We start from the raw sequence: 12,031 nt of genomic DNA on the forward strand, positions 1-12,031 counted from the left end.
GAGATCATATCCAGTCACAGAACCCGTTCTAGAACACTTTTGATCTAACTCAGCAGTGAACGTCTACGTTAAAAACCGTAAAATTCTTCACTAAATCGCCCCCAAAACAGTATTTCACCTTTGGAAAAAACAGTTTTATTCATCTGACTAACACCTTAATTAAAGAACGTAAGCAGACACTGGTGTGCGCTCTGAAAATGAACACACTTCATTTTCCCAATTTATTATTTTATTGTTATAATTGTTTGCTTTAATAACATTTGAACACGCTCAAGCACACTGCCAGAACGCTACATGAGAAACCAAAAAGTGGGTTCAAACCAAAGGGAAACATGTACACCCAAGATAACATTTTGGTTTCAACTGGTTATTAAGTCTTTCAAAACGACTCTTTTTGCAATGTACTTCTGAAAATGTTTTCCTTATTCCAACCAAAAAAAAAAAACCCTGGTCCACATCTGTTTACAGATATAACGTCTGTCTTTTGTCACTGTCATTTATAAAAGCACAAAAACAAAAGCTGGAAGAGAATCATCATGTAATGACAGGCAGACCAGAGTGGGGGTGGGGGAGTCAGTGGGGGGTGGGGCGGGGGGGTAAACCCACAAATGGCATAGCTGAGCTCTCAATATGAGAAAGCTGACTCGTGTGGACTTCATCTTAGTTTGTCATTTGCTTAAAAACAGGTTTTTCTTTATCACATGTTTTTTTCTGAAACTGATCTTCGGCACGCAGAAAGAGGGGGGTGTGTGGCAGGGAGGCGTTGTCTTCGTCATTGCCGCAGACGACGACTGTTTGGGCTGTTGTAACGGAGCTTCGCCGCTCCTTCCCTGGACTCCTGAGCGTCTCCTTCCGTCTTCAGTCCCGCTCGGCCACCAGCTTCAGCACCTTCCCGATGGCGATGGTCTTACCTGAAACAAACCATATAAACATTTTTGGCCCACACGATGCCGCGCTGCACCTCGAGCTAAAAAGACAAGAGTGTGAAAGCTCTACCTTCATCCCGTAAGGTAAACCGTCCCATCTGAGGGAAATCTTTAAAGGTCTCCAGGCAGATGGTTCCTGCCGTGCGCAGACGGGCGATGCACACCTGGTCCTGTTTGACAAATCGTGGTCGCGGCTTCATTTTCTCTCCTGTCTTCTTGTCAACCAGACAGATGAACGCCTGCAGATGAAGCAGAGGAACAACGTCAGCACACAAGTCAAGGGATGCTCAGCACTCATTTAACTCATTGGCTGCCAGAGCTTTGTAACAATCTCCTTTAGTTGACTTTCTCTGACGTTCCAGACATTTATCGGTGTTTTCTTTCTGTTCTAGATCGATCCCAAGATGCTTTGCTCAGAGCGACGCCGCTTGCTCGTGAGCGAGCTCTGACATACTCAAAACTTTGTTGCATCATGAGCTGCCGTCTTCCTCTGATTCGCCATCCTTTGTTCCACAACTGGATCCGTCGTCGTGACGATAAATTCCATGATTACAAGCCTGATTTTTATTGACAAGCTCTACCAGACCTGAAACATAACTGACGTCTGGAGACGCCACTGTCAGCCAGTGAGTTACAACATCTTCTGCACTATAAAGCGCACTTGATTATAAAGTTCACTGGATTATAAGACTCATCTGAGAACTCATCTTCAATAATTGGTCTATTCCAAAACTTCTTTCATATATAAGGCACATTGGATTATAAGAAATAGAGGAAAATTAAAGGCTTTTAGTTGCGCCTTATGGTGCGGAAAATACTGTAATGTTCTTAAGGATTCATGGTAACACATTCCCCCTCCTGTGTCTTTTCTACATTCTGTTCAGAATACAAACTTTGCGCCTGATGGTCTCAGACGAGCAAAGACGATTTAAAAATGCATCAGATTTTCAAGTGACGGCCGTTAATGATCATCGTTTTATTTCTCTGAAGCAGAAACAACGGTCTGGTGTCTTACCGTAATCTGCACTTCTTCAATGCAGGTGTGAATGTGGAGGACTGCGTTATAACCTGGACAGATGATGGATTTGTGTTCAATGATGACAATCTGTGACGACAAAGAAAAAGAGAAGAGGCCAGTTAATGCCAATCAGAAACCCTTTAACAGACCAGAACTCGTTCCTGAGGACCAGGGCTGCTCTGGATTGAACACAGCTCTGATGGCAGTGATAGTGTACCCCGCTAATCCGGATTACACTGTGGCTGCTTGTTAGGAGGGACCAGGGGTCAGTCCAGCTGAGTCGTACTGACCTGGGCATCGAACATGCGCCCCGAGTGGCAGAGGTTTTCAGCGTTACACAGGATGAAGCCGGGCAGGATCTCCTCTTCTTCGATGCCCTTCAGTCGCAGTTTGAGGTTTTCACCCGGCCCGGCGTCTTCCGTTTCCACGTCGTCTGACAGGAGACTCAACACCTCCACTACGTGCTGTGTGACGGGACGTGACGTTAGAGAACACACACACACTTTATCCTCATCACTCTTTGCTCCAGCTAACAGGAGAACTGGCTGATGGGAGATCTCACCCTGTTTGGCATCATGACCAGCTGCTGTGCTTTAGCGATAGACCCCGACTCCAGTTTACCCAGAATCACCGTGCCCATGTCCTGGGGAGACAGACAGCGTGTTGAAGGGGGTGAGACATGAACCGTCCTGTCCTGAAGCCAGCGGGGGGTGGGTGGGTGGGGGGGTAAATCCACCTTCTCACCTTATACTTGTCCACAATGGGCAATCTGACAGGGCCGTCACTTGATCTGTTTAACGTTGGCAAACTGTCCAGGTGTGGAATGAAAGGTAAACCTCTGAAACAACAGCAGGAACACAGTTCAAACAGCCTTCAACAGTAACCACGGTAACAGTCCAGCGGTGAGGAGGAGGAGGAGCTGAAGGACTTACGTGTACCAGGAGCACATGTCGGTGGGCTCCTTCAGGTTGGCCCCCGTCAGGCCGGAGCATGGCATGAAGTGAATGTCTTTCTTGGGATTGAAGCCGACCTTCTTCAAAAATGGCACCAGTTTCTCCCGACACTCCTCGTACCTGCAGACGGGAGGGGGGACGAGTGTGACCGCATTCACACTAACATTCTACCATTAGACATCACACTGGGGGCTTCACCCCAAACAGAAGTAGAACATGTCAGGTAACGCTAGCTCACACGGCTTCACCTCATCGCGGATTTTTAGTAGGTAGTCACATGATACCATACGCGCGTTATTGGCTGACAGCATCCGGAAGTGCGCTGCATTCTGAGACTCATGGAACACAGCGCACTTCTGTGTATGAAAGAACCACTTCAAAGCTTTAGACAGTCTATCAGAGTGTGGGAAAGGTAATACCGATAGAAGGTGGTTTAATATCAGAATGGGGAGGGTTCAGAAACGTTTAAATTAGTTTAAATAATAAAGTTTGTCGCCATATCGTGGAATTTTGTCATTTGCTGGTGGTCCTGGAAAGCATTAACCGCAAGTAAGGAGGGGTTACTGTATTATTCTACCTGCTCTGCTCCTCATTCAGGCCTGTCTGAGTTCACCTTTAGCCCTATGAAGGCTCATCTCGCCCTCATGTGTTCACTCATTCACACTACTGACACTGTCATGCATTGGCCTTTACACACAGATCATTACAGTGTCAAAGCTGAAACAACACACTGCGTGGTCCCAAACTGGTTCTATGGACTAACCGGTTCCTTGGTTACATTCTTCACCTGCAGGCTCACAGCTAGAAGAAACACTTGACTAGAATTCCTGAACTTCCACCTCATCCTGATCCTACCCCAGTCTCTGGTTTCTCCTCACTGAGCACCCCCCAGTACACAGAACAGAGAACCCCACTTCCTATGTAGACGCCTCCATCATCGGTTTTCCACGCTGAAAGATGTCAGATGAGAATCCACCGTGTGATTTTTCTGCTACCTTCACGTCCGAAGCTTCTGAGTTACAACACGACTGTGAGCCGCGTTAGCCGCTGGGCTACATTTGGTTGATCCAACATCGACTCACCTCTCCAGGCTCCAGTTGACTGTGGGATCGTCCATTTTATTCACCAGAACTATTAGGTGCTTGACGCCGGCTGTTTTAGCGAGCATGGCGTGTTCTCGTGTCTGCCCCCCCTTCTCAAAACCAGTTTCGAACTCGCCTTTCCTTGCAGAGATCACCTGACGGGGGTCGACACAGTCACACGGTCATTAGAGCTGCTAACACATGCTAACAACACAACAGGATTAAATATGACATTTTCCTGTCGCTAACAAACGTCTGATGGAGAAACTCAAACCAGGAGCCGGACCTGGACTCGTGAGACTACACCTGTGTACCTGAGGGGGGGTGACGGGACACCCGACACTATTACAACTCACCAGAACTGCTAGATCTGCTTGTGATGCACCTCCAATCATGTTGGGCACAAAGCTTTTGTGGCCTGGGGCATCTAGGATGGTAAAGTGCTTCTTTTCTGTCTCAAAGTACGCTCGGCCCACCTCCACCGTCTTGCCTTTGTCCCTCTCCTCCTGGTTGGTGTCTAAAGCCCACGACAAATACCTGGGGGGGACGGGACACAAACACATCAACAACATTAAGCAGATGTCAAACAGAGTGACCCCTTCAGACTGGAGTTCGTTGGAGCTTTAAACAGATGGAGAACAGACACTCACCAGGTCTCTCGGTTCTTTTCTTTCGCTTCTCTTTCATACTTCTCTAAGGTCCTCTTGTCTACCATACCTGTTAGATACCTGTCAGAGGGGAGGAGCCACAGGAGGTGTCAAACATGGCAAACGGCTAAATGGTTTCTACTTCTTTAGGGAAGACAATGTTACTCACATGATTTGTCCACCGATTGTGGACTTGCCAGCGTCTGGAGAAAAAGCACAAAGTTGAGTCAGGTGTTGGGATGACGAGCAAATACTGAGTTCATGAACGCTTCATCCTCAAAACACTCTTCTAACTTCTGTAAAATAAGGCTACAAATAAGTTTAACTGGCATTTCAAAAAAAGCGATGAGCAGATGAAAATATTTTATTCAGCCTGGATCCAAAGAGGACAGAAGTTGTTCATCAATAACACGACGCGTCTGTTCAACGCTCGGCTGAACGGGGGCCGCGTTCCAGAAACAACATTACAGACATGTGGAACACACACCCGCCAGTGAAGACAAGGAGTAGCGTAGCCTCAGCACAAAATCCTCTCAGAGCAGAATCCAATTGTTAATAAATGGAAGTAACTTCAATGTTATTTAGTGGTTCTGATTCACATTTAACTGTTGAAGTTAAGGCATACAAGACAAACACCATTAATCCCTTCTATAATGAATCTGAGGTCATTTAGTCCGACACTCCTGACTTACTAATGTACCACTGAAGAAAAGCATTCTGGGGGAAATCTGGGGGCAGCCAGCAGCGCACTAAAGTACACTTATGTCTGCTTACCTAAATATATAGTGTTTCAACATCTGAGCAGGGACAAAAACCAACCATTAACACACACATCACACCTCAGTATTAAACGTCTGACCAGGAAGTCCCAGCAGCAGCCTTGTGTTTTGTGTGTGTGTGTGTGTGTGTGTATTCATACATGTTTGTGTTTTTTTTTCTCAGCGTTGGACATTTGAGTCCTATTCTATCAGATAATTCTCTGAACGGCAGAAGGATCTCCGCACTGACCTACATGTCCGATGAACACAACATTGATGTGTTCCTTCTTGGGGGCGTCGGGCTGTGGGGGCGGGACCTTTGGCACTGGCGCTTCCTCTTCCTCCTCCATTATTTCCGGAGCGGTGTCCTCCGTTGCCGCCGGACACCGGCTCCCGCCTCCGGGTTCGTCTCCGTTCGGCTCGACCTCTTTCTGGTCCCACGGCTCCTCTGCGCTCAGCTCCGTGTCGCCGTTCTCCATCAGAGCTGCAGATTCTCCCAGGAACAAACACACGTAACGTTACTGGAGTCGCTTCGCTGTGGGGGAGGGACTGAAAACTAAAACAAGCTGTCAGAAAAGACCAAACGCATCGAAAACGGAGAAAGAGCAACGACGTCACTGAAGCCTGCCCACGATGCCTTTGTGTATGCTGGACAAACAAAACCAAACACACTGTAATGAGCTGGTGTTCCACAGGTGAGAAACATGACGTGTAACACACACACACACACACTGTAGCTACGCTGCTACAGCCGCTGATCTCAGCCTCACCATCCCCTAGTTTGATGGCAATTTTGAGGACCTGTTTTTTGTTTTTTCTTACTTTCAGTATTCCATTTGTGGGTCGTGTATAAATCCTTTAAACATCACGGCTGAGCTGCTTGTTATGTTGGTCCACCCGTCCAGTTCATGTGGCGCCGCCTCTACCGCCATCTCAGGGGAAAAGACTAAATCCCCACAGGATGGAGACAGCAGTTCAACGCCTTAGTTCCTGTACGCTGCTGACATGAGTGTGTTCATCCTTCATGTGAGAAAGAAAGTCATGTATGATGGAGCAGAAGCAGCGCCCCCGTTTGACTAGCAGGAACTCTGAAGGGACACTTTCAAGACATTTGCTTTTGCTGCACTGCAAGAAAATAATCATCTTTCTAGCAGCTTAAATATCAAGACTGGTAGTATAATAATATTATAATTATTTCATTATTATATGAATTTTATAAAAAAAGATGATAAATTATATAAATGTAATCATGATTAGTAGTGGGAAGAATTCTTAAATAGTTCATGGAAAAAAAGTCTCCTTTCTAAAAAGAAATGAGATGTAACACTGAATGTTTTTCCTCATCAACGTTCTTATTTTTGCCATCATCATTATTTTAGGTGTGATGTCAGCATCTCGGGTCACAGCCCAGCAGACCACCGGCTGCAACCCTTCAGCAAAGGCAGGAGTTTAGCAGAGAAGCTAATGGCGGCTAACGGCTATCTCTGGAGGGCGGAGCTACAAAAGCAAAAGTAAACTAGGTACAAAAAAAATAGTAAAAAAACTATTTGCAACAACCAGTCCTCCGATTCCGAACGCCGTGGAGTTTGTTTGTTAATGCGCTTCGAAATGTCTGCTGAGGTGATAAAACGCTTCATAAATAAAAGTTTCTCACGTGTTGGTGGATCGATGCAACATCAGCTGAGACCCGATCTGATTGATGGAGTAGAGACGTGGCTCGTGAGTTCACGTGAATTCTCTTTTCATTCTTTATTACTGTTTATGTAATTAACACATTTTTAAAATCAAAAATCTGTTTTTGATTTTTTTTAAAAAGGATTTTTATCAAAAAACCCGATTTTTTATATCAAAAACAGCTTTTTTTTTGGATATTTTTTTTCTCTCTTCATAATTAAATTTAGAATTTTTTTACAAGGCTGAAACGGATTAATATGAGTTATTTTAAATGGGGAAATGTTTGACTTACGAGATCAGTCACAGAACAATTTAAACTGGTATCTTGAGGTTCTACTGATTCCCAGTTTGCGGCTGTGATCACTACATGCCCCTGCAGGAGACACACGTTGGACGAGTTCAACAGTCTTCAGGACCATTATGTCAGCTGACATGTGTGTCGGTATAGAAGCTGTTCGACACGTTTCACATCACACCATCAGAACACCAGCACACCATTTAGAAATCACACACCAGAGCAGAGTGCCTCCACTCCTGCATTGTTCCGAGTGAACACAAAGCTACACGGTGGCGTGATCTCTGCATGAGAGGCCAGAGACGTCCTCTATTATCATCACCACCTTTGGAAATGTCACTAAAAACAAAACTGGGAAATACAAGTTGCAGTTTTGGTCATTTTGAACGCAACTGCTAACTTGTTTTCAGTCAACAAAAACAACACTTTCTCCTGTTTTGTCTTCTTCACCCGTTTGTTTCTGCTCAAACAAACTCTGCAGTCCTTTATCCCAGTGGTCTCCAGCCTTTTTTACGCCACAGATGGGTTTAACGTCTGACAATGATTTCACCGACCGTCCTTTAAGGTGTGTTGGATAAATACATAAAATAATACGAACAGCATAAAAACTGGTATGATCAGCCTTTTTTTAAAAACGTAGGTTCTTCTGTCTTCTTTTTTCCCTACACAAAGAAACTTTTCCAAAGACATTTTTTTTTGTTCGTTTTATTAGCTTGGGAGTTTGGGACAATGCGTCTCAGTCTGAACAGTTCCAAACACACCGATCGGTTTTGACTGTGCCTGACGTCGCTCTACGTGACACAAGAGTGAATGCGAGCTACGGGGCGTGGACGACGCCTCTGTCCCGACGGCATTGGAGACCACTGGTTCACTGCATCCTGATACTTCTGTTAATTTACAACTCAGCTGAATGACTGGATTATAATGCTGGTCCAGCTACAGTATTCATCAGTGGGAAAAACCCCAGGGTTTAGCATTTTAATACTTTCAATCTTTAGCGCCACATTGAACACGTCTGCCTGAAGTGATAGTGAAACAGTCCTAGTGAACGTGAAAAAGAAGGACCCAAACAGACTCACACAAAACTAAAAAAACACTGCTTATGTTTGTGGTCAAACAAAAGTTGCTGCCAAAACCGGATAAATTTGTTGGCTGACATAGTCCTTGTAAACAGAAAAAAAAAACATTTAAAGCTGAGCTTTAAAACAAACTTTAATTGTGTAAATTAGCTCTGGTGGCTGCAGGCATCAGAGGTAAACCAGGCTGTGTTAACCCTACGTGTTCAGTGTAAACCAGCACGTCAGGACAAGACCAGTACAGCTCTGATACATACCAGCGCTTTCCGACACCTCCATACTGGATATGGTTTCAACAGCAACTGAAAAGAAGAGCAATATTAGTTAACATTAGGACAGTTTAACCTCTACAGTGGTGTTTATCTCCTTTATCAATGAATGGATTTCACTCCGCCTTGAAGTAACACTTAAGTCGGCACCACAAATAATGAATGGAGCTCTGTGTGTGTGTGTGTGTGGGGGGGGGGGCAAGTTCTTGAATCCTTAAGCCTTAATATGTTCACAACGTTTTCAATTTACACTGATCACTTCGTTTGAGTGAGATCTATTTATAATTACATTAATAATTACCAGCGGTCTCTATCTCTAACGTGAACACACAAACACACACACACACACACACACACACACACACACACACACACAGTGTAAATCTGTGTCGCTGCAGCAACAACAAATATTTTTATTGCTGTTTAGAAACTGTTGGTGTTCCGACCGGAACTCAAACACCAACAGTAAAACGTGTGGATGAAGAAAAACACCAGCAGATGTTCACGAACAGCTGGTTTTGGAGCAGGACGTCTACAATGACGTCACCCGCTCCGCTCGGGTTTTCTTTTACCGCGCCGTCGGTGCTGGCTGATGACGACAGCGCTACGCGCATGCGCAAAAACCTCGAGCGAACTCCACCGATCTGTTATCATTCACGTCCCATGGCCACGTATCTAATCTAAGTCCACACATGAAAAAAGAGACCTCAGAACTGACACGAAAAGTTTTGTTATGCATTTAAACAATTATTTAAAAAAAAAATCCCATGTGTCACGTCAAAATAAAATATTCTGTAAAAACAGGGATTTTAGTCACTTCAGCGTGGAATGTGAGAGCAGCCCCGTTCCACTCTGCGTCAGATGGAACACGTCACGCACATCTCCACCAAATCACCTCCAGTTAACGAGAAAAGCTTAAGTCTGCGTGGACTGACGTGGACTGGAGGAACCTGACAGTGATGTCAATGTAATGTTCCTAATAAGCAGTGATTAATTCGCCAACGTGACAGTGAAGCCGTGCATGATGAAACAACGTGGGTAAGCCGACATGCTCCACTGGTGCCGGTAACGGTGCCGTTACGGGCAGCTGTGGGGATTTTTAACCATTTGACTGTTTAACAAGCCACCACATCTCCCGGTAGGGGAATAACTACCGCCGCCTCACCGTGACAGCGGTGTCCTGGAGGGAACTACACCCGTCTAATAGTGGCTGCTAAAACCAGCAGCTAACTGGATTGTCGGTTTCTGAGCGGAGGCTAACGGGCTAGCAGCCCGCTCCCGTTAGCACCAAGCTACATGTTAGCTAGGTAGCTCCTTCAACGTGACTGGACTCACCGGCACAATCAGGATTCTCCGAGTGGGTTTTCAGGGCAAAGCCCGGCACAAATTCGGCAGCATTGACATTAGGGACAAACGGTTTCGCGTTCACATTTAGGGTCGTGAATGCCGAGTCGAGCTGTCCGTCGATCGTGGCCTCCACATCGTCCTCTTGTTCCCAGGAATCAGGGGCAGTGTCTCTGTGGTCCATCGTGGGTCTTGGATTTTGAGATTTGAACTACGCAGTTCTTGGTCTACGTACGTGTCTGCCCCGAACCCGACGTTGAGGTCGACCCTTGTGGAAATGGGCAGCGTCCCAACTCGAATGTTTGGTCTTCGATTCGGGCGAAATAAAGCGACCGGTTCGTCTCGGCTAGACGTCAGAGGATATTCGACTCAGCACTCCCAGAGACAGTCCGCGTGAGTTGTTGCGACCCTTTTGCTCGACGTGCCGCCCGCGGTGACTTCTGGGACATATAGTCTTATTGAGAAACGAACATGTGCTGTGAAAAGCCTTAAGGCAGAACATGAAACCACATTACCCAGAGACTACTAGGAGGCGGTTTACGTCATCGGTGTGTGACCTTTTCAGGAACCGCAGATTCGAGTCAGGTTTTGTTGGAGCAAATTGAGAATGACTTTTCCTGCTGATTATTTCTCAACTCGATAATTTAAAAAAACAAACATTTTTCTGAAAGCCCATTATACTTTAGTTCAAAGTTTAGCTGTCACACCAACTCTCAAGCTGATTGTGGGACTTGTAGTGATGGGCAGATGAAGCTTCATAAAGCTTTGAAGCCTTTCATCCAGTTGGTTCAATCCAGCGCAAAGCTTCTCGAGGCTTCATCTGCTCGAGTAGGACATCTACTGGACGAAAACATAACCCTAACCAGCTGGACTCTAAAGTGTGTGGCATTTTGCAGACAGCCTGTGAATAAAAATAAAGTATGCAAAACATGTATATTGTAGTGATGATAATACACTGTGTATATATAGTAAAATAATCTTATATATATATATATATATATATATATATATATATATATATATATATATATATATATATATATATATATATATATATATATATATATATATATATATATATATATATATAATATACTGGCAGTAACTAATACTGGCAGTATATACGAAAGTTAATTTTGGGAAATGATTGTGTTTTGACGTATGAGGTTCATCTATGTCAACAGGATTACACAAACCCCTCAGTAGAGTTCCATAAAACTTGGTTTAAAGATGGCTCAGGGCCCAGGAAAGTATTGCTTCAATTTTCGTGCAGATTCATTATTTTTGGAATTGCTGGAGAAGGCATTTTTCTATATTCTGCACATCTAAACTACCCACAACTGAACTGACTTCAGTGAAAATGTGTGGAGCAGCGAGACACAGGCCAGCGAAACGGCTGAACACATGGGTAGGATTGTTTTGCCTGGGGAAGAGGGATGTGCTCTGTGCGATGACTTTATTTGTGCTTGTTGGATTACCCTTTACATTAATTTAGTCATCAAAGCCTCTGATTGTATATAAGTTTTAAAGCAGGTTGCTGAAAAACTGTACAAAGATTTGATTTATATTTCATGTCAGTTTATTAGTCTAATAATAATCCTTTTATTGCTCTGTCAGTAATCAACAACTAGAAGGGTGTTTAAGAATCTGTTCTGACTCGATGGATTCGGTCCAAACAGTTTATGGCGACTTTGAGAAGAATGGCCCAGCAGGATGTTCCTCCAATAATCCCATATTTTCAGAGGTGTTTTAACTGTTGGCATTTCACGACCTGAAGGACGTTTGACTGTGATGTTTTTCATGGCCACTGCTCCAACTGTTTCACCAAATTTCATTAATGGAGGTTTATTTTGCTACCCTGGCATGTCTGTTCACCAATCAATGTCCTCAAGAATCCTCCTATGCTCAGAGGGTACCTGCTCTGTGGTGAAAAACTTTTTCAACCTGAGTTAAGCTGGAAATATTTTAAGATAATATGGTATGGATATA

General features: G+C 44.6%; 1 protein-coding gene across 2 annotated transcripts; it reads right to left on the reverse strand.

Moving 5' to 3' along the window:
* Positions 1–211: 211 nt before the first annotated feature.
* Positions 212–10,476, reverse strand: gspt1l (G1 to S phase transition 1, like). 2 transcript variants are annotated; one of them, XM_068336774.1, is made up of 14 exons: positions 10,034–10,476; positions 8,687–8,731; positions 5,635–5,868; positions 4,796–4,829; positions 4,630–4,707; positions 4,336–4,516; positions 3,980–4,134; positions 2,877–3,017; positions 2,689–2,782; positions 2,507–2,587; positions 2,235–2,408; positions 1,942–2,031; positions 997–1,165; positions 212–911 (listed from the first exon to the last, which is right to left on the reverse strand). In XM_068336774.1, exons 1-14 carry the CDS (start codon positions 10,224–10,226, stop codon positions 859–861), a joined length of 1,722 nt encoding a protein of 573 aa, XP_068192875.1. In that variant the 5' UTR covers positions 10,227–10,476; the 3' UTR covers positions 212–858. The 2 variants fall into 2 exon arrangements, with proteins under 2 accessions (XP_068192875.1, XP_068192873.1); XM_068336772.1 differs by having other exon boundaries at positions 5,635–5,877; positions 10,034–10,475.
* Positions 10,477–12,031: the final 1,555 nt, after the last annotated feature.

This window comes from Antennarius striatus, chromosome 16 (assembly GCF_040054535.1).
Source record: "Antennarius striatus isolate MH-2024 chromosome 16, ASM4005453v1, whole genome shotgun sequence".
Taxonomy (NCBI): Eukaryota; Metazoa; Chordata; class Actinopteri; order Lophiiformes; family Antennariidae; genus Antennarius; species Antennarius striatus.

Bases quoted from the DNA above. Each gene is read 5' to 3' on its own strand.
- gspt1l (XM_068336772.1), bottom strand. From the start codon at position 10,226: ATGGACCACAGAGACACTGCCCCTGATTCCTGGGAACAAGAGGACGAT. The intron at 4,517-4,629 runs GTGAGTGTCTGT...CGTCCCCCCCAG, and splicing joins GAAAAGAACCGAGAGACCTG to GTATTTGTCGTGGGCTTTAG. The intron at 2,588-2,688 runs GTGAGAAGGTGG...CTGTCTCCCCAG, and splicing joins CCATTGTGGACAAGTATAAG to GACATGGGCACGGTGATTCT.